General features: G+C 39.4%; 1 protein-coding gene across 7 annotated transcripts in view; it reads left to right on the forward strand.

The window, feature by feature from the left end:
- Positions 1-8,045: 8,045 nt before the first annotated feature.
- ANKS1B (ankyrin repeat and sterile alpha motif domain containing 1B) overlaps positions 8,046-20,402 on the forward strand; it is a 407,446-nt gene continuing 395,089 nt past the window's right edge. For all 7 annotated transcript variants that reach the window (XM_030960758.1, XM_030960760.1, XM_030960754.1 and 4 more), the window contains exon 1: positions 8,046-8,296. In XM_030960758.1, coding sequence (XP_030816618.1) covers positions 8,163-8,296 — 134 coding nt within the window. In that variant the 5' untranslated portion in view covers positions 8,046-8,162. The remainder of the gene's footprint in view (positions 8,297-20,402) is intronic.

Genomic DNA, 20,402 nt, shown 5'->3' on the forward strand with positions numbered 1-20,402 from the left:
GGGTTGATAGTCACCTTCAGTTCAGATGAGTAAGTGTAAATCAAATTAATTGGCAGGTTTAGCCATAGACTTTACCAATTATTTTTTTAGACCAAGACTTATTGTATTGTTGGAAGGCTCAAAATGAGGGAGTTGCACATCAGCAAACAAATTACTCATGTTAATATTTTCCTCTGTAATCCAGTTACACAAGAGGTAATTGAGAATAAGAAATTCACTGCATAAACATGTCCTCATGCAAAAAGCAATAACTTTCTTCCCTAGGCAGTGCAGGACTAGCTGTCTAATTTTAATAAACACTCTAGGATGTTGTTTTGTGGGGCTTGAAGAAGTAATTAAGAATGAAGAACCTTTCTACTGTTGGGCTAACTGAATAAAATATGCTGGGGCCCTAATTTTGTGCTAGGAGCAAAGTACCAACTTCACAAAATCACCATTTCTTACAAATTGGATATTAATAGGTTTTTTGACAGACAGCAGCAGTACCCTTAACATCAGAATAACTGTGGTTGTATATGTACTGTACAAAACCACAGTAAACACTGTGCTGTGTATTTTAATTTACATATGAAGACTTCATTAAACTACACCCATACACAAGGCAGTAACCTGAGATAAAACAAATTAGCAAGACAATGAGCAAAGTTTACATACCTGTTATTTGTGCTATGTTGCTATCAGGATGCACATATACAGGCCCATGCTAACATGTCATTTCTTAGAACAAAAGCATGGGTTTCCAAGTGCAATATAAAGCAACCCCAAACCTATTCTAAATTAAAATATTTGAATGCAAACAGTATGTTAACTTGGTTTAGGTCTGTCCCCTGATCATTGTGATACCTAAGTTCTTCTTTAAGAAAAATAATTGTTTTTTATTTACTTTTTCCCTGTCCCTTATTTTATATACTTTTATTTATATCTCCCTATGGTTATAATTTTTTTAAAGCTGAAGTGGCCTAGTCTATTTAGGCTTTGCAAAGACTGTACATACTATACATCTGATCATAGCTCTTTGGCTTTACGGTACCTTGCTTAGTTCTGATGTAATGTTTTTGAGACAAGACAAAGCCAGTGGTTTTACACACTGACATATTGCTTCTCATTTCCTTTCCTAATAATTTCCAATAATTGTGTTTGCTGTTTTGATTACCATATAGCAATAAATGGACATTTTTATAGACATGTATGGAGATGTTACAGCAGTTGTGGAATTGTAAAAGCAGAATCCAAAATATCCCTCCACTAAAGAATTATTCCTTTCTTTTGACAATGTTGAGTTCTACCTTCTGTTTTACTATCTACTAGAACAATGTACTCTTGCATACTCAGTTTTAGTCCAAGCTATCCTGAAATCTGTTGTTTTGCTACTTTATTTCACTTCTTATTCTCTTCAGAGGCTCTTTATGAGCCAGTGCAGACCCAGGAGAGACCTCTACACAGCTGTACTGTCAACCTCTCACCAATGTGAAAATTGACCATTTTCCCTTTTACTTTCCTTCCTTTAACCACTCACAAGAGAATTGTCCCTTTTAATAACAATTTGATTTCTTTAAAAGTATTCTCTAAGGACCTTGTCAAAAGCTTTTTGGAAAGCCAAATACAACCTATTGATTGACTTGCAATTTTCTATATGCTCTTTGACTTCTCCAAAGAACTCCTACAGAAACACGAGACATGACTTGCTTCTCCAAAAGCTGTACTGAATCTTCACTGTTGTATGCAGGCAAGTGTCTACCAATTTTCCAAGCATGCAAATCAACTCAGTAGTTCTCCAGGTCTCCTTCAAGCCCCTTAGGAGTTATTAGGATCACATTTGCCACCTTCCACTCATCTAGTACCAAGGCCAATTGAAACAATAGATCACAGGTCATCATTTTAATTCTGTGAGAGTTAGATCTGAGGTTCTTCAGACTCTTTGGGGAACTGAATCTGGTCCAGGCAAGTTATTTTTGTTTATTGATTTGTTTCAACAAAACCTTTGCTTACGAGACTGTAACTTCAGTTAACACCTTGGACTTGTCCTGTAAAAAAAGCCCAGGTAGTTGAAATGTCAATTACTTTTTCACCACAAATAGTTATATCCACTGAAAAAAAAACCCGGCCAGACCAAGAATCCAGTGCAAAGTTAGCTATCTGCATAATTTGTGTTAAGAATAAGCATCAAAGCTAAAGCTTGCATGGATTTGGTAAAATAAAGCGAGTAAGAGAATCCGTGGAAGACTGTACATTTGACAATGTTATACTGAGAAAAAAAGTGTGCTGTGTCCATTTGGTTCCAGGTTAATTCCCACTGCAACATTAATCAAACACCTTTGTCATGTATTTCCCCTTTGAAATTTCAAATACATTCTACCTTGTTGGTCATTACCACACATATGCTCAAATACCAAAAGCAATGCACAATGTATGAGTGTTCACTCAACCATTTATATCAATTCTGAGGAGTGATTTACCACTATGTATTCATGTAGAATAGTTACTATTAGAAGAGACAAAACCAGTATAGACCCCCTGGCAGAACACTTCTAGCCGTGCTATTGCCTTACAGTGCACCAGCCCCCTGTGCTGCTTTCCTGGGTGTTACTGGTGGAGAGCAAGGATAACACTTGCACACGATTCTACCAGCTGTCTGTACTTGCAGTTGCAGTCCCTTGTCACTTGCATGTTGCAGCTGAGACTTCTCTATGATCCTTCTTTCAGGCAGTCAGAATCTGATGTGTAGACAATGTTGTACATATCCTCAAAGGAAGACAAGAAGATGAAAATATTTTATAGTCCAAAAGAGGTTGCAATGTATCAAGGTAGAAACAAGTTTTTTATATACAATAAGCTGTGCATTAAGCAGTACAGGCAAAACTTTAATACTGCACTGTATCTGTCAGCACACACTGGATTGGGGCATCTAATCAGCATGCTGCTCTTACCAACTTGTATCCACATTTGATTGTGCATTTCTATCTAATGCATGAAAAATAGTCTCAGGCATATTTTGATAGCACACTGATGTAAACCTAACAGAGCAGAAGGCCTGGATGAATAATCATACTGCTAATCCCACCTGCTCTGACACAAGAAATACATGTAAAGATATGTATAGATATCCCAGTTAACCTTAGCATCTGCCATCAGAGCAAAATCACAGCTGCACTGGAAATGGCACGGCAACAGAACTGACTTTCTGTCAGTATTAACCCATGCCCATATTCTGGAGGTTTGGCTCTCCAGCACTGACACAACCTGCAGTCTGTGTGTCCTTGACACTTTCCAGCAGTGGGACGTTTCAGCCCTGTGGGGAATGCAGCACACTTCCCATGGTATATTCAGATGACTCTGTAGGTTTGTGGCTGTGAGACAGGATCACAGTTTAATTTCTTTCTCTTCTTTAACGTGTTCAGAGCCCCATAAAGATGATGCCATGAGATCACTGCAAATGCTGAGACAGTGCCTTGCTGCTGTGTAACACCACCAAGGGACCGGTTTTCCATTCTTTTCCCATGCAAATTTCCAGTAGGCAAGGAAGTAAGTGTTTATAGAAAATGGAGTCTAGTCAGAATTGTTTGGTCAGAGACAGGATTGTTGTGGGTGTCAAAAGTGGCTTTTTCCTCACATGTTACTTCAGCTTCTACTTAATTGGGTGAATCCAAGAATCTGTGCAGTTTTTTAAGACCACAGAACTCTTGGTGTTTTTATATCCCTCATGAGTTAGTTTTAGTACCTTCAGTTTCTATAATTTTCTTTTACAGTGGGGGAGGATGCAAGCCCTTTTGCATATTTCAGTGGTGAGAGCTAAACTAAGCATCATGTGAGTATTATGGTGTGTCCCAGTTTTCCAAACCGAGGCCATGTCCACTGTGCCATCTACCTGCTGAGCCTATCCCTGAGGAGGGCTGACCTGCATCCAGGTTCCACCTTGGCAGGCAACCAGGACATGATGGCATTCACACCTGGCCTCAAGAGCTCATGGCTTGAAACTCAGTTTCTTTTTTATGCTATAGATATACACTCTAAAGAGCAAAAGACAATATCAAGACTGAAAAACACTTGCTACGCAGATGCATGAAGAATACTGCTTTCTCTTGGGCAGCCTTCACAAAAATTAGAATAATAATCAGGCCTGTTTAATGCTAATTTACTTTCTGCTGTCAAAAAGAGCTGATGGTTTATTCTAGCATTTTGTGCTCTGTTTCAGAATACCCCTCAGAATTTGTAATCGGGATCTTAGGCCTTCCCTGTATCTTTACGTGAGAGAACTGATAACACATAGTCCTGAAATATGATGTCAATATGTTTGCTATTCTACACAACTATTTTTTAATATCATGGATTTGTTTTTTCTTCAATACCTACAACTCAGTTTTTCATACTCTCTTCCACGCATCTGCTTGGAAATAAAGAGGGAAAAGTCATGGAATGTTAGAAAGCACCCATTTAATTTGCCTTTAATTCAGGGAGGCTGCAGGAGGAAGAAATGAAGAAGTTGTCACCCTGATATGAGAACAAAGCTGAATGATAGTTGCATTGTAAAAACATTAAGGAAACTCCCTGCTTTTTACAGTCACTTCTAGTCCTTTCAAATGACAAACCAGTGAAAGAATTTCTAGGTAGGCTAAGTGCTCTCTCTGGTATTTTAGAAAATGGAAGAAAACAGAAGGTAAAGCATATGTTGTGTTGAGAGAAATTTTGAGATTGAAAGTGTGATTCCACTTAGACACTGACAGCTGCAGTGGTCATAACTTAAAATGTCTTTACAAATACTAAAACCTTAGAATCAAAATTATGCTGTCATATGGAACATCACTGCTCAAAAAACATACAACATTTTGAAGGATCTCTTTGCTGTTTTATGTATTACTTTTCTCATCTGTAACTACTACAAATTATACACCTATGTATCTACATTCTGTGTCTAATTCACCTATTTATCATACATACATCTTTTAACACTCCACAGTCTCGTCCTGATATTACCAGGAGCAAAAAAAGTAAGACATTTAAAAACACAAAGGAGTCCACTTAATCTAATGAATGGGTTTGGCCATTTACATTCAACTCTGTCTAGATACTCTGTTTTCCTTACTACAGCCCACTGTCGATTTCATCTCTGAAAACAGACCAGCCCATGTTCTCAATTCTTTGCTTCAGTAGCCCTTAGAATTTATCCACGTTTAACCCTTCCATTAAACAGCGCTGCTTACATTCCTTTTCACTTTTCAAATTGATGGAATTACTCTGTTCTGCCGTATTTGTTAATGAAACTAAATCTTCTATTTGGCCTTCACAGGTTTTCTTTGACACTAGGCTATGGGTTTACTGGGGTTTTGAGCCTTTCTACAATCATAAAATCTTTCTGAATTTGCTGGCTACTGCATGCATCTGCTCCATTGATATTTCTATGCTGATTCTCCTTACTGTTCTTCAACAGCTTTCTGGACGATCATTTCAATTAGAGCACAGTCTTGAGATTTTATTTTCCCTAGAAGAATTATGTAACGTTTATACTGAGTCATATTTGCCATCTGCTGATCCAACCACATAAACAATACAAATTCTTGAAAACCTGAGATTTTCCTTAGCATCTGCTTCTAATCTAATTTTTCACAAATGTGCAGGTTTATGCACACACTCCTACCTTAACAATTAGCTCCTCACCAAGTACTGGCACCTCTTCCGAGGCTCTCAGCAAACAGGAAGGAATCTCTTTATGCAGAGCATGCAGAGGATACATGTGAGAAGGTGTTTATCAGGCAACGCATGTGACTGCCTGCAAAATCAAAAGAAAGGAAGGAATACAGGGAAATTATGGCAACTTTAACATGAATTCAGAATGCAAGGGTGCTCTTAGTTTATGGCTAACTTCTTTGGAACTAGTTAATGCTCAAGTGGGTGCCAACAAGATACAACTTTTTAGTTTGGGTTTGAATGGCTGTGACAGCTGTGGCCAAGGACTTAAACTATAAATCCTAATTCATGTGATTACACATTTATATATTCAAACCACATTGAAACACTTGTGATCACAGAATCAGGCCTTAAAATTGCTATTTATATCAGACTTTCAATAAGAAAAGCTGTAGTTAGAGCCCTTATTAATTTTATGCATGCGTTCAGTTCTGTGTCCTGCTGACAATATTGGACAAGACATCATTTTACATCCTGAAAATAACAAACTATGTAAATTACATTTTCTAGCTAAAATATACTGTTTTGTTTCTGTGGATGACTTTATTGAAATTACAGGTCTCCATAAGGATTGCTTTTTTTCTTTTCTAAGAGAAAATCAGACCCCACAATGAAATTTCTACCAATTTTTAAGATATAAAAATTGCTTAATTAGGTAACAGAAACACAACATCTGTAGAACTGTTACTGTCAGGGACTAAAACAAATCATTTGTGAAATGAACAAGGATCTTTCCACTGCCTTAAATGTACCATAAGTTTGGTGTAATAAACACTCTCCAAAAACATAACATCATAACATTAGAATTCTGCCTAACACAACGTTATTTTGCCACTGCTTCCATTGCTTCTTGTGAACACAAGAGGAGAGTGGGAAGACATGGGAGACTGCCACTGATCCCACTGATCTCTCACCCAGGGAAGGGTGAGAGATCATAACTTATTTGCTTATGGTCCTACCTACTCCAATTATTAAAGTAAAACAGGAGTACGGGGCTATAATTTAGTTCTCACACATGCACAATATCAAACGGTGCATTTGTCAAGGATGTGCCTATGAGTTGGCCAGCACTGAGAATTTTCAGCATGGCTTGAAGAACCCAAAATCCATGAGGAATGATTCATTTCGGTGCCCGGAAAAGTCACACAGTTTAAAAGGTCTCTCTAAAAGAACTGGGAGCTCCAGAAGGGCTGACGGGACTTGATACCAAATATATCGTTATATTCAGTTATATTATTATATTCAGTTCTACCTATACTCAGTGTTTCTTATCCTTGGAAACACTGAGAAGCCGCGACCCTGGCGTGCGGCAGATGCCGGCAGTCCCGCCTGCCCGATTCGCTTCTGATCCCCGCGGGGCCCGCGTTTTCTGTCTGCCCGCACCGCTTAGCGCAGCGGAGCCGGCGCTGTTCGTGCGGGGCTCTCGGAGCTGGCCGTGCGGGGCCCCCGGCGCTGTTCGTGCGGGGCTCTCGGAGCTGGCCGTGCGGGGCCCCCGGCGCTGTTCGTGCGGGGCTCTCGGAGCTGGCCGTGCGGGGCCCCCGGCGCTGGCCGTGCGGGGCCCCCGCCGCGCCCCTGACAGCCGGAGTGCTGCTGGCGCCCCCGCCTCGCACACTGTGCCACGGGCCCGTCGCCCCTCCCGCACCTGCTGGCAATCTCCCCGCGGGCGGGTGCGTGTCCCTCAGTGCCCGCCGCAGGAGCTGCCCTCTGCTCCCTCCGCTCCCGCAGCTCCCCAGCCCCCCGTGCTCAGCGCGGGCAGCGGGCCCCGGCCCGGCGCTGACTGAGGCCGCTCGGAGCCGCCGCGGGGGCGCGGCCGGCGCACCTGGAGGGGCGCGGGGCAGGCGGCGCTGCCGGCACCGCAGCGGATCGCGGGGCGGGCCGGGGCCGGGGCGGGGGCGCGGCGGCCGCGGAGCGCGGGGCTGGCGGAGCGCCGGGGCGGGCGGAGGGGGCGCCGCGCCCGGGCAGCCACTGGGAGCGCGCCAGCCGCGTCTCCTCAGCAACGGGCCTGGCACGGCAGGGCTGCGCCTCCTCCCTGCCTCCCTCCGCCCGCTCCTCCCCGCTTCCGTCCGTCCGTCCGTCCGTCCATCTATCTGTCCATCCATCCATCCATCTGTGAGGGTTGTTATCCCCACTGGCCCGTCCGGCCATAGGGGCCGAGGCTGCCTCCTCCCCCCGCCCCATCCTCTCGGCCGGGGCTGTGTGTGCATGGGAGTGGGGGGAGGTTCTTTATTGGCCTCGTCCTCCCTCTCTCCCTCCCTCCCCCCTTCCACACTCCACCCAGAAATGATCCAGTGAAACTAGGAGGAGGTGATTCTCCTCCTCCCTCCTGCTGCTGCTCCTGCTGGTCTGGAAGGGACTGCAGGAATCTCTGCTGTGCTCTGCTCTGAGGCAGGGTCTGGGGAGGGGAGACCGTTCTGTGGAGGGAGGGGGCCGCAGTGGCCCGGGGTGCAGCTCTCCCGTGGGGGGCTGCTTGGTTCCCGACCATGGGCAAGGACCAGGAACTGCTGGAAGCCGCTCGCACTGGGAATGTGGCTCTGGTGGAGAAACTCCTCTCTGGGAGGAAAGGAGGGATCCTGGGCAGTGGATCTGGAGCTATTCCCTTATCCAGCTTATTGAGGTAGGGACATCGTTCCCCATCAAATGCTGGGGATATTAACCTGTTCTTCCCTATCATTATTATCATCGCCCCTCTCATCTTCATTTCCATTCCCACATCCTTCATAGTAACAATAAATCGTTCACTCTCTCGCCAAGTACAAGCATGCCAGGGTTTAAAGTCACAGGCAGTCATTTTATTAATGTAGTGGTACTGAATTTCCTACCTTCAATGCGTCTGCAGGGTCCTTGTTCATTCTGTTACTAGCTGTGGTGCAGAACTTATGTTTTGGTTGCTGGGCTAATACATACAATGTATTAATTACCCTTGCTTTGATATTTCCATCTTCCAATTGCTACTTAAATCACAGATGGAAGTGTTTATCACAGACAAGGCATTGCATCGTGAAATTCTGTGTAAAAAGACAGCTTCACCCCATACCCTCACCCATAGCTTCTACCCTTGCTTGCAGAGGAAATTAGGCATGCCATCGTAATAAGCCTGCAAAACAAAGAAAGGAAATCTTTTTTTGTGGGAGATCATCGAGGCAGAGGAGGTGTAAAACTTAGGGAGCAGGTTAGGTAAGAGCAGCATTACTTTCAAGGTACCTGGATTTAGTGGAGTGAAACTGGGTTACTGGCCATGTTGGGTGATAGGGCTTAACTTCAGTCATTAGTTGTATCTCCTGCCATCTCCAGCATAGCTTTGATCCTAAGTTTCATCATGCTCTTAAGTCAGAGCATTGTCACAGTCATTTATGGCATCTGACTGTATTCAGAGCAGAGAAGGTCTGCAGCACACAGTCCAGTCCTGGTGTTCAACACTAAACTAGGCATAGCAAAAGAAGAAAAAATGAAGTGAAACACTGTTGACCTAGAGCTTGAATAAATTTGGGGTTTGGTTTGGGTTTTTTTTGTTCCTTAAAGAAAGAAAAGGCCTAGCACAATGGAAATTGATTAAATTAAAATATATTTGTGCTTCTCTTGCCAGTGCCTTCTTGTCAAGATATTTATATTATTTCCAAGTTCCCTATCAGGGAAAATTTATTGTTAACTCTCTAAATTTTACTGTTTAAACTCTTTTATAAAATCTTGCTATTTTAAAGCTAGGTTTAGTGCTGTAAACACCAACAGTTCAGGTATTCATAGTTTACCAAAGTTCTGTGGTGCCCCTGTTCAATTAGCTATTGCACCACTGTTGAATTACTAGCCCATTGACCAAAATCAAAACGCACCATGTGATTGCTTTTTGTACCGTACTCTAATAGGCTGCTTAGGAAGAAGTGTGCCAGCTAGTCAGTTGAATTTGAAATATGATACCCACTTTTCTAAGTACAGAAGTAAGTTCACTTGAGTACAATGACTGGCCATTTATAATCTAGTTCTAACACATGGTTTGTGCAGTGGCTTTCACCAGGGCTAGTGCCTGTGCTGTATTCTTGCACTGTTAATTTCATGTTGTATATCATGAGTTCTGTATATCCAGAGAGGGTGCATTTGCTTGTGCTTGCCTCCCTTTATTAAACAGCACTGTTGTATGTTGTGTACACAGAACACGTGAACCATGTGTTTTGTATATACAGATGGGCCATCACAGCCCTTGTTTGTTACTCAGGATTGAAGAATTTTAGGCTGTGAAGTCAACTGGCTTTTTTTCTTTTCCTGAAAGTGCACTTAGCTTGAAGAGAAGCAAAGCAGAGTAAAACATATACTGTTTAATTTATGGCATTTCTTACTAATGTCAACAAGAATGTCTATGGCTTTCGGTAAACACAGCTTCAAAAATTAAGAGTGAACTTTCAGCTGTATGCTGCATCCAGATGTATGATGAAATATTTCTAGTTTAGAAAGAATTCAGTAAGCATCATTCATGGTGCTTAAATATTCACAATCTAACACACTATGGAACATAGGACTTTTTAGAGGGTTCAGCAGGAACACTCGAAGCAGAAACTAGTATGCGTTATAGTAAATGTTTTTTATGAAAGAATTATATGTGTGTGACGAGTATTTTGACATAGCTTTTTTCTTTTTTTTTTTTTTTTTTTTTTGGAAATGTTCCATGATCTAACTGATGCCATTAATTATGGATTAAGTCCAGAATGCCATGCAAGATTAAGGTTGGATCTATCTTGGTACAGCAAACATGGAAACAATGTGAGAGTCATATGAACATCCTGATCCTGTTTGGGAAATCAACACTTACGGATAGTAGCAAAGCTGTAGAAGAGCCATACTTCTACACTATAAAAGTTTGAATTTGAGGGGAATTCAAAGATTTTTTAAAATAGAAAACCTGAAGAAGTTTACTAGTAGAGCTATATTGGTATCTTTGCATACAGTTTATTAGAATAAAAACTTTTGAAAGTTGATTTAAAAAAAGCAACAGAGAAAAATATAGGGGCATAATTTTCTTAATTTTATTTAATTTTTAGGAGTCATTTTGACAATAACTCCCGCTGTTTTGTTGATCATAATTATTGCTCAGTTTCTAAAATGGTGCCCCAAGACTGTACGTATCCCACTGTGGTGAGAAAGGTCCATGTTGCTCTTTCTTTCTCCTTTTGGCAGTGCTATTTCTAGTGTTGGGTTGGAAAAGTCCAGCTCTTTCACCATGCATATAGACTAATACTGTGCCTGATGTGTTGGTCTAGGTAGTAGGACTACATTGTCCCTTTAGATTTCTTCCAAGTGCTGAAGACTACTCAGTTTATGTGGCTGAACGCTCTATGGATGGACATGACTTTTGGCCGAAATTGGCTTTACAGTAATTATGTGCCCCGTGAATTAAATTTAATATTCATAAATTAAAAAACACACATTGATTGTTATCTGAACCAATGAACAAACTACCTGAGCTCTGATGTCCTATTTACATTTGTATAACTGCTTTTTTTCTTAACAATTAATGTGCTTTATGGTACTTGGGGGGAAAGTAGGGCAAACTTTTGTATGGGTATTCTATAGTTGGACCTATTTGTTGATGCTAATTGCAGACTAAATTATATAAATTTTAAAGGCCTGACTTCTAACTCCTAAGTCATTAAATTATGACAACAATTCAAGAAAACAGCTCTGTTCTGGAAGGCTCTTTAAGGACACATATAAATGTATGAAGGAATTCCTGCGAGAATTTAAACACGTGCTTAGAGTATGTGCAAAGTACATAAAAATGATGTATGCTTAATTAAGACCTCATATGCACCCAGATATCTGTAATACTTACTACATAATACCTCATGGCCAGATTGGTTTATCTAAAACAGTGACAACAAATCAGTGATGTTTGACTGTATGGACTCTGTAACTCATTTCAGCTTAGGAGCAGCTTTGGAAGGCTTTTCTGGGTCAGTTTGTGCCCCCTGCCTCAATATCCATAGTTTGCTCTTTATAATAAAGATTGTGGCTCAGTATAGTGAGGGTGAATTCCTCAGGTGCAAAGATCAGCATAAAGCATTGCAACATACTAGAGCAAGTAACCTAAGCAAACACCTGATGTAATTTAGTTGCTTAAACTTGGATACTTACTGGTACTTTAGGTGCCCAGGTGTTTTCTGAATGGAATGATGGACTTTGACAAAGAACCAGGAACTCTGGAGATACATCTAAATTCCCAGTGCGATACACTAGGACATCTAAAGCTGTGTTACATGTTTTGCCTATGGTCTCTAACCCAAAACATTAGTGCAGGGCTAGAGTGTCTTCTTTTACTATGTTGAGATACCTCATAAAACATACAAAGTTTATAAAAGTCCTAAGTCTAAATTTATTTTTTCTGTTTCTTTGTGGATTCCACTGGAATTGTCATAAATTAGTATATTAAATATGTTTCATACTAAAAAAAAATTTTTGAAGTTTAGAGTTATGGATTTTTTTCGAGATTGCAAATAGAATTTTCATGTATTTTTATGTGATTTCACTGGCTTTTATATTATTCCAGTGTAAACACAAAAGCTTGACAGTAAAATCCCACAGTCTCTCTAGAATGTATCATTTAATTTCTGTATCCCAAATTCTTAAATGCATATTAAAGGATTTAACTCACAGGAAGAGTAAAGTGTTTCTAACAAACCTGATATTTTTAATTTTCTTAATTTGATTATCTCTGTATACATGTTTTAATTGACCAGCAGTTTTTCATTGTTGGATAGAGACAGCCTTCATTTCTTTCAAAGAATTTTTAGGAAAAATAACTTTGGAGGTTTTAATGTATATCAGAAACCTTACCTCATTTTGCCACATGTAGCCATGCACATGCCGATTTCTTCCATGTTACTAGCAGGAAGGGATAGTTTTTTGTTATATGTTAATTTTTAGTCTTTTTAAACTGAACATGTTAAAAGAGCTTTGGTTTTTTAACGGGACTGTGGGATTGAATATTAATTAATATGAACTGGCACAGAGTAGTAGGGAAGGTTGAATTGGCCCTTTTTTGCTCTTTGTTGGCTGCTGCCATTACACAGCATGAGAGGGTGGAGCAGCCTGCCTGGAGCTGGTTCTTTCCCCTTCCACACTTGGCACTGGCAGGGAATGGTTTCGTTCTTTGCTCAGCCTTACTTAGCGCTGCTACACCATGTGTAGGCCTGGCCCAAGTTATTTCTCCTCCAAAGTGTAAGAAACACGGCAAGCAGATTGTCAGTCTGGGAGTTGCAATCTGTTTCCTCATCTGTTTCTCAGAGCAGTGTCTTCCTTGCAGCAAAGCCACAGTTTAGCCTGATGGCCTCAGTGTGTGCTGAAAACCACACAGATCCTCCTCTGTCCTTGTGCAGAGCCCTCTGATTCATTCAGCTTCCTTTGCGAAAACAGATCACACTGGGTAGGTCTTGTAGAGCAGGAAGTATTTAAAATGTTGAAATACTTTATGAAGCTTTAGTTAACAGTTTTAAAGTTTTTTCATGTTATAATTTGAATAACAAATGGATCAACTTAACAAGAATAAGGGATCTATTTCTGTTTATCATTACAGCTAGCATTGTTTAAAGTAAGCGGAACTTAACGAGATAGTATTATGTGAAGCTTGCAGTTCCAGAGTTCTGGGCTCACATATCCAAGGTATTTATTTCGGACAATCAGCACAGATAATAAAATGGAAAGTATTTATTACATAGTTCAATACGGCATCCAGTAACTCTGTATTTATTTCTAATTTTACTTGTACTACTTTTAACTAATGAAGAGGTTTGTACTGATGTCCTAAGCAGAGACCAGCACTCCTAGATTTCCCACTTACCTTCTTTATCCTGTTAGAGAAGTTAATCTAATTCTTTTGAGGACATATTTAATCTTTCTTCTTTTTGCCTTTCAGTATGGAATGCAAGCTAATAATCAGGACAACAGTTAGTTTATGCTTTTTAGTATTAGTGATAGTTGATTTCTGCATTGACTCTGCTTTTCCTTGCAAATGTGTGAGCTTCTCTTAGCCTTTATTTTGTTATCTTCTACACTTTTTAGATTTATTTTTATTCTTCTTTTTGATAAATGCTTTCAATCAAAGTTCAGACAACATTTTATCTATTGAACTCCTTAGATTTCTTCTTTAGTTTGAAATATTTACAATATGTAAAGGTAGCAATATAACTATCCAGGTTATAGATAGATGGTTAAGAGGAAGGCAATTCACAAAGTCTGTGTGATAAATCTTCCCTAGGAGTTCAGTATGATCCCAGATTTAAGCTCTGTAGTTAAACTCCATGGATAAACTTCTCACATCTCCTTACTCCAAAAACAGTTTTCTGAGTATTGGTGAAGTGTATGGTCTATTAATTTTCTTAAGTGTTAGAGCAAATGCAAAAAATGACCAGCAAGAACTGTAGTTCTAGTGTAAAATCTACAAGGCAATTTTATCTGCCCATAGATAGGAGCAAGATATGGTAACTGTACTGGGAGGACTGATGGAGTTAATGATGGAACCAGGCAGACTAGTAAGGGAAGTTTGACAAACATGTCAAAAGGAGAAGGTAAGGAACAACCTTCAGAAGATTGGAGTGTCTGTAACTTAAAACAATACCTTTAGAATTCATGTAGAATCCTTAGCCACTAGATGGCTAGTGTCTAATTCCACAGAGGACCCTATAAACCCATTGTGATCACCCCTCCTGTATATTTCCCCATTTATAATTTTAGAGGTTTGGTAATTCAGTAGAATTAATGCCGCTTTGTAAATTTTTGACAATGACATGACATTACTGTTTTTAAGTAGTAATGTTATAGTAGAACTAAAAGGGGAAATAAGCAAAAGGGAATGAAGAATTATGTAATCTGAAAGGTCTGCAACCTTGTGAAGGTTGGAAATGTCATGAAGAACAAATACAGATGCTTTTAGGGCAGGTGTTTTCACAGTCACTGCAGTAGGGATCCAGGACACAGCCATGTTTCCAAAACTCTACAGGTAGATTTTTTTATTTGCCTCAATTTCTGTTTGTATGAGTATTCCTGGATGAGCTGCTAAGGAGTGCTTACAGGTCTAGGCCTTTTTTTTTTTTTTTCCTGCACCTCACTTAATATCTATGAATTTCTAATAATGTACAGGTATCTACTGCGAGAAAGGTTCTGTGAGATTTAATTCCACAAGGTTATACTTTTATTATAATCATTTTACACTGTTTCCTATGTATTGCACATACATTTTCTAAAGCAAGAAAAAATGTTCAAAATGACATCTTGAGTGCAATTTAGTTCCTCCTTAAAACAGCCAGTGGCAGCTATGTTTTTGTAGGTGTTGATGTCGGTGCTAGGTGTCTAAGTTCCTATTACAGGCAATGGAGATCTGTTCAGTAAGGGGGCATAGAGAGTGACTGAGCTCACGCCAAAGTAGATATTGAGTGATTTTATTTCAAGATGAAACATATCCCTTATTTAAATATTTTTGTAGGTAAATGTTGAAGAACAGGAAAACAATTGTAATTGAAAGTATATGTAGAATATATTAAGAATTATATATAGGTAGGTTGAAGTTAAATTTGGGTGGAATTTCTTTCCTTCTGTGTTGTATAGCTGGTTTGGGTTAATTCAGAAGCAGTAGAAAGTAGGTACTGATCGATAATCTGTAGATTAGCTGGCCAAGGTGCAGAATTCTGGATGGTTGAAGTTAGAGAGACATGAAAATTGCTTCAAATGTGTGATGTTGTATCACATGAGATTTATTGAAAATGCTCCAAATGTACAAGAAACAAATTAGAAAACATGAGCTGGAGTTGGAACATAGGAAGATAGGAAAGGCAAAAGCAAATACGTTGACATCAAAAGAAAATATGGACTCAGTGCTTGGTGGGGCAGATGACCGAGTAACAAAGCTCATGGACAAGGCAATGACTCATTGTCTTTTCTGCTTTGGTTGGTCGGCTATAAAGTTTGACTTGCCAGCTTTTGAAACAGTCCCCACAGTAGAGGAAGATCAGGGGAACATTTATATTTGAGGAACCCATATTACTGTGAGGCCACTGTTAATTCTTGGAGGATTGTGTCAAACATGGGAAGTTTCTGATGACTGAAAAGGAAAATGTCATGTGTGGGGGGGATATATGTAAGAAGATAAAGATAGTGCAGAAGGCAATCTCACCCCTGAGCAGTTGCAGCTGTACTAATTACCAAAGATTAGGAACAGGCTTGCCCTTAATAGGCCACAGCTGTGTCCAGTAAGGATGAATGCTATAAAAGAGTGGGTTAGCTGCTCAAGAAGAGAGCTGCAGTTTGTTGGTTGGGCTGTGTGGGAGATGGAGTCAGTGCTGTGAGGAGTGCCCATGAGACATCTCCAAGAAGGTATGGAAGTTTTACAATAAGATAACAGCAGTCCTGCCCATGTTCTCAAAGAGCACAAGGAAGGTTCTGAGGTCACCTGGCTCATCAGTCTATCCTAAGTCCTAGAGAAAGTTCCAGAGCATATTCTCATGCATGTAATTTCTGCTCTCACAAAGGGTGAGAACACAACTGATAATAGTCAACATGGATTTACTAAGCTTATGATGAGCCATGGACTGAATTAGAGCATGTTAAGATGGGTTGAAATTTGGCTGGATTGTGAGAGGGTGTGATTGACAGTACAAAATCCAGCTACTGCGATCTACTAGAGGGTTTCCTCAGGATTCAAGGACCAGTATTGATTGGAATATTTTGCATATAGCAGATTTGTAGATGACACCAAACTGCAGCAGAAACATTCATATGAAGAATTGCTGTAAGGAGGGGCCTGGATGGGCTGGAGAAATGGGCTCATTGGCGTCTCATGAAATTCAGGCAAAAACATTGTATAGGGGAGTGAATAGCCTCTTACACCACCACAGGTTCTTTTGCTGGAGTTGGACAGTTTTTTGGGTTGTGCAACTTTTTCTGGCATGTTAGTCATTACAAAACCACAAATATTGCACTTAGTCTTTGATAACTTCTTTCTCCTGTCAGAATGGTGTGATTGGTATGTGGATTTTCTCCTAATCCTTCATAGCCTGGACAAGTGCTGAAATAGGTTGAGTTGTTAAATATTCACGCTGTCACAGTATGAGACGTGTCCAAGTGATAGATGCCTTTTAGAGAAAATAAGAAAAAAGAAAAGTTTTATAAATCAGAATTGGGACTGTCCTTAGGACTAGGTATTTTCTGTATATGGCTTAAATTTTCTTTCTTCAGCACTGCATATTGCTTGAATTTTAAACTTTCATGATAATACTTTCCAGTGTAGTTTTTACTGGTATTCTGAAAATTAACTCCTGAGTTTAATGTCTTCAATGTTTACTTACTGACTTGTTAGGGTCATTGTTTTCTATTTTTAGATGTCATTCCATATGAACAGTGAATCTCTAAGTTATTTTTTGCAAATTAACATCCCCAGCATATTCATATTAGCAGTTTGACCCCAGAATCTCAATTAAGTCATTGGTAAGGTTTCTTAAAAACATAATTTGCACTTATTTTTAGTTTTCAGCTTTCTCAAGTAATTATTTATGCACTTTCATGTCCTTCTTGTCATCTGGATAGTTAATTTGTCAAAATATGCTCATAAGTGATTTGCAATCACCCTGCTTCCTGTTTTGTGCACATTTATTGCAGAGCAGTCTCTTGCATAACCAAGTGGTAGATCTGCCAGGGATATTCTCACATAATCTGCACAAGTAATGCTTCAAAGAACCAAATAAATCATTTGTGGAAATAAAGCATACGGCATGTAGTATATGTACACGTTACAAGTCTGTTGTTTGCCTGTCACAACAGTAAAATCTATCCCCTATATTCCTACTTTCGTGTAGACTATGCAAGTCTTGATTGCAGAGGGAGAGGCATCTTGTCATAAGCAGAAAATAAAGCCTCTAAAGGTATGGAATAAGCATATGTTCTGGGTGAGGAGATGGGGGTAGAAGACAGGAGGAGACCTGAATCAAGGTATTTGGGGTGGTTTGCAAGCAGGCTATATGTTAAACTCTGAAGCAAAATGACTGGTAAAGGAAATGGCTAGAAGAATTGAGATTAGGAATAAGAACTGAGACTGACCATGGCAGTTAGGAGCGCTGAGAACAGTGAGAGAAGTTTAGGAGATGAGCTATGAGGAACAGGGCAGAATAAAGAGAAATTCATTCAGCAGAAAGAAAATGTATGTGTACTGAAATATAGTTTTCATTCAAAGCCTGACATTTTCATATTTCTTTGCTATATTTGTGAAATGCATTTGCAAATGGTCTCATTTTCTTTTAGTGCTAAAATAAATTCCTATAATAGTGGTTAATAAAGGGCCACCAATCATGACATTAGTTTAAGTGGTAGAAATGGTTATGATAAATCATCTAGTCAAGTTTTGCCAAGATGACACTACAGGGTGGCATTTCAGGAGTTTTAGTTTGCTTTTTTTATGAATGATATCTTCTCTAGAAAAAGAATGGTTAATTTTTCCTGGGCCTTTTGGGTTTTTTTTGGATGTTTGTCACTATGGTATCTGACTGCTTCACAGCATTAATGAGTTTACTGTCCCTGTACTTTAGTGACTGGGTAGGGTTTTAATATCTGTGCTTAAAAATGCTGACTGAAGCACTCTGAGATTATGGTGAGAAGTATGTGTTGAATTGGTGTTTCCATCTGGTGACTTCAAAGAGCACATTTTTCACAGGATTAATATTGTCAGTACAAAATTATAGGAGTGGCTCTTCATGGTCAGAATGAATGTCTGTCTAGCAAAGTACTCTTCTCCAGTTTTGACTGTGAGTCAAGAGCCTGTTCTTAGAAGAATATAGTGGCAAAGCAAACACGTAGTGTGTAACAGTTTCTCCAGTGTACTCTCACAGCTTTTAGCAATTTACAGCAGCTTTCTACAACAGATGTATTGTCTTTGTATTAAATAGCTCCAATGGATTTTTTTCTTCTGTGCATTTGTTCAATTGGTCTTTGAAGCAATGCGAATTTTTAGCATTCATGACATCTCACAGCAAGGGTTTCACATCTTAATGAAGTATTATGTGAAGAACATTCTCTGTAAATTAAGTAGCATTTATGTGTTCAAATGTATAAAGATCTGTTCAGATACTCAGAGGCTTGTTTCTGGAGAACAGACATGGATACAATGCAGTTCTGTGGTGCAGCATTAAACTGCTGTTCCTGTTCTTACCTTATTTAATTGATTTAATAAATACCAATGCACCTTTTAATACCTTTGATTTTCAAAAAGAAAAGTTTTTATTCGATTATCCCCATTCTAAGGGATAGGCCTTCAACTGTTCCAAGATCATTCATTGCACAATAAAAGGCAATCATGTGATTAAGACTATTATTAATACTTATGTTTTAGTAGGGTGACTGAGCATCAGAACTTTAATCCTTGCCTTTGCACTCTCAACACTTATTAATACACTCCTTTTGTATATAGTTATGTATATATTTCCATAGAAATATATTTTTTCCAGAGAAAAATGTATTTCTTTTGAGATTGTAAATATGGACTACCCATATGGTGGTGAACAGAACACAAAGAAATTTGAGACCCCTCTAATAATTTAGAAAAAACTACAACTCCTGATGTGTATCTAATATGTTTGAGACATCATGTAGAATTTAAGATACTGGAGGATGGTTTTCTCCTTTTTAATTTCCTTTTCAGTGACTAGTGATACTCATTTGCACACGATTCCCATTATATTACCTGAAACAGCAAAAGTGAGGCAAGAAAAATCAAACTTTAATTGTTGAAAGTCAAGTGTGAAGATGAAATGAAAGAGCTGTGTGTAGGGGAAAGATGTCATTTTCCTCTCTTCTCTTGAGGGAAACTGCAAGGTCATTTCCCAGTGATGGAATGTTTCCTCTTATGCCCTAGAAAGATAGTTTGAGGCATAAATGGGATTTGTATCATTTTCTCACTTAAACTGCGGACCAGAACTAATGAGTTACATCAGAAGAGAAGTTGTTCTTGGTCCATGGTACTTACTGTGTTGCTACTGCTTAACCAAAAAAAGAGAGGAGCTTCAGCACTGAGCATCTATTTTCTGTCATTCAAGCAAGAGAGAGTTACACAGACATAAATAGTATAAAAGGAGTAAAAGTAGCAGGAATCTTGTCATCTGCCTCCAGTGCCTGAATTGTCTTTGCTATGACATGAACTGTTGCAATGTTTGCGCTCATTCTTTTGCTTTAAAGTTCAACTGGTTGTAACAGGACACAGACTGAGTTTTGAGAAAAGCACTTGTTTAGAAGTGTCTCCTTTTTAAAATGCCAAGGGAGCATCCTCCTTGTTAGGCTGCCTATTTCAGTAGATAATCTCCAGGGAATAAATCTGCTAATTATGATGGTGGTAAGAGACGAAGAGATTTCTTTCCCTTCCCTCAGTAACTAAATATTGTTTTCATAGGATTTTTTCTCATCATCATCCCTTCCTTTCCCACTATTATTGTGATGCCCAGCCTGAAAGGGGGAAGAAAGGATGTGAAGAATCCTGAGGCTGCTTGTGCCAGCCTTGAAAAAGAGAACCTTGCTGCAGATATTCACCTCAAGGCCAGGGAGTCCATATGAAAAAAAATTAAAATATCTAGGTTAATGACTTTGGTGAATGCAGAAGGCACTAGGCTGGAAATGGCATGGAAAAATTAAACATAAAGCAGAATTCATTGGATAGTTTGAAAGAACAGAAAGAGTACTGATCAAAAATATAAAATCAGGGATAC

Source organism: Camarhynchus parvulus, chromosome 1A (assembly GCF_901933205.1).
Source record: "Camarhynchus parvulus chromosome 1A, STF_HiC, whole genome shotgun sequence".
NCBI lineage: Eukaryota > Metazoa > Chordata > Aves > Passeriformes > Thraupidae > Camarhynchus > Camarhynchus parvulus.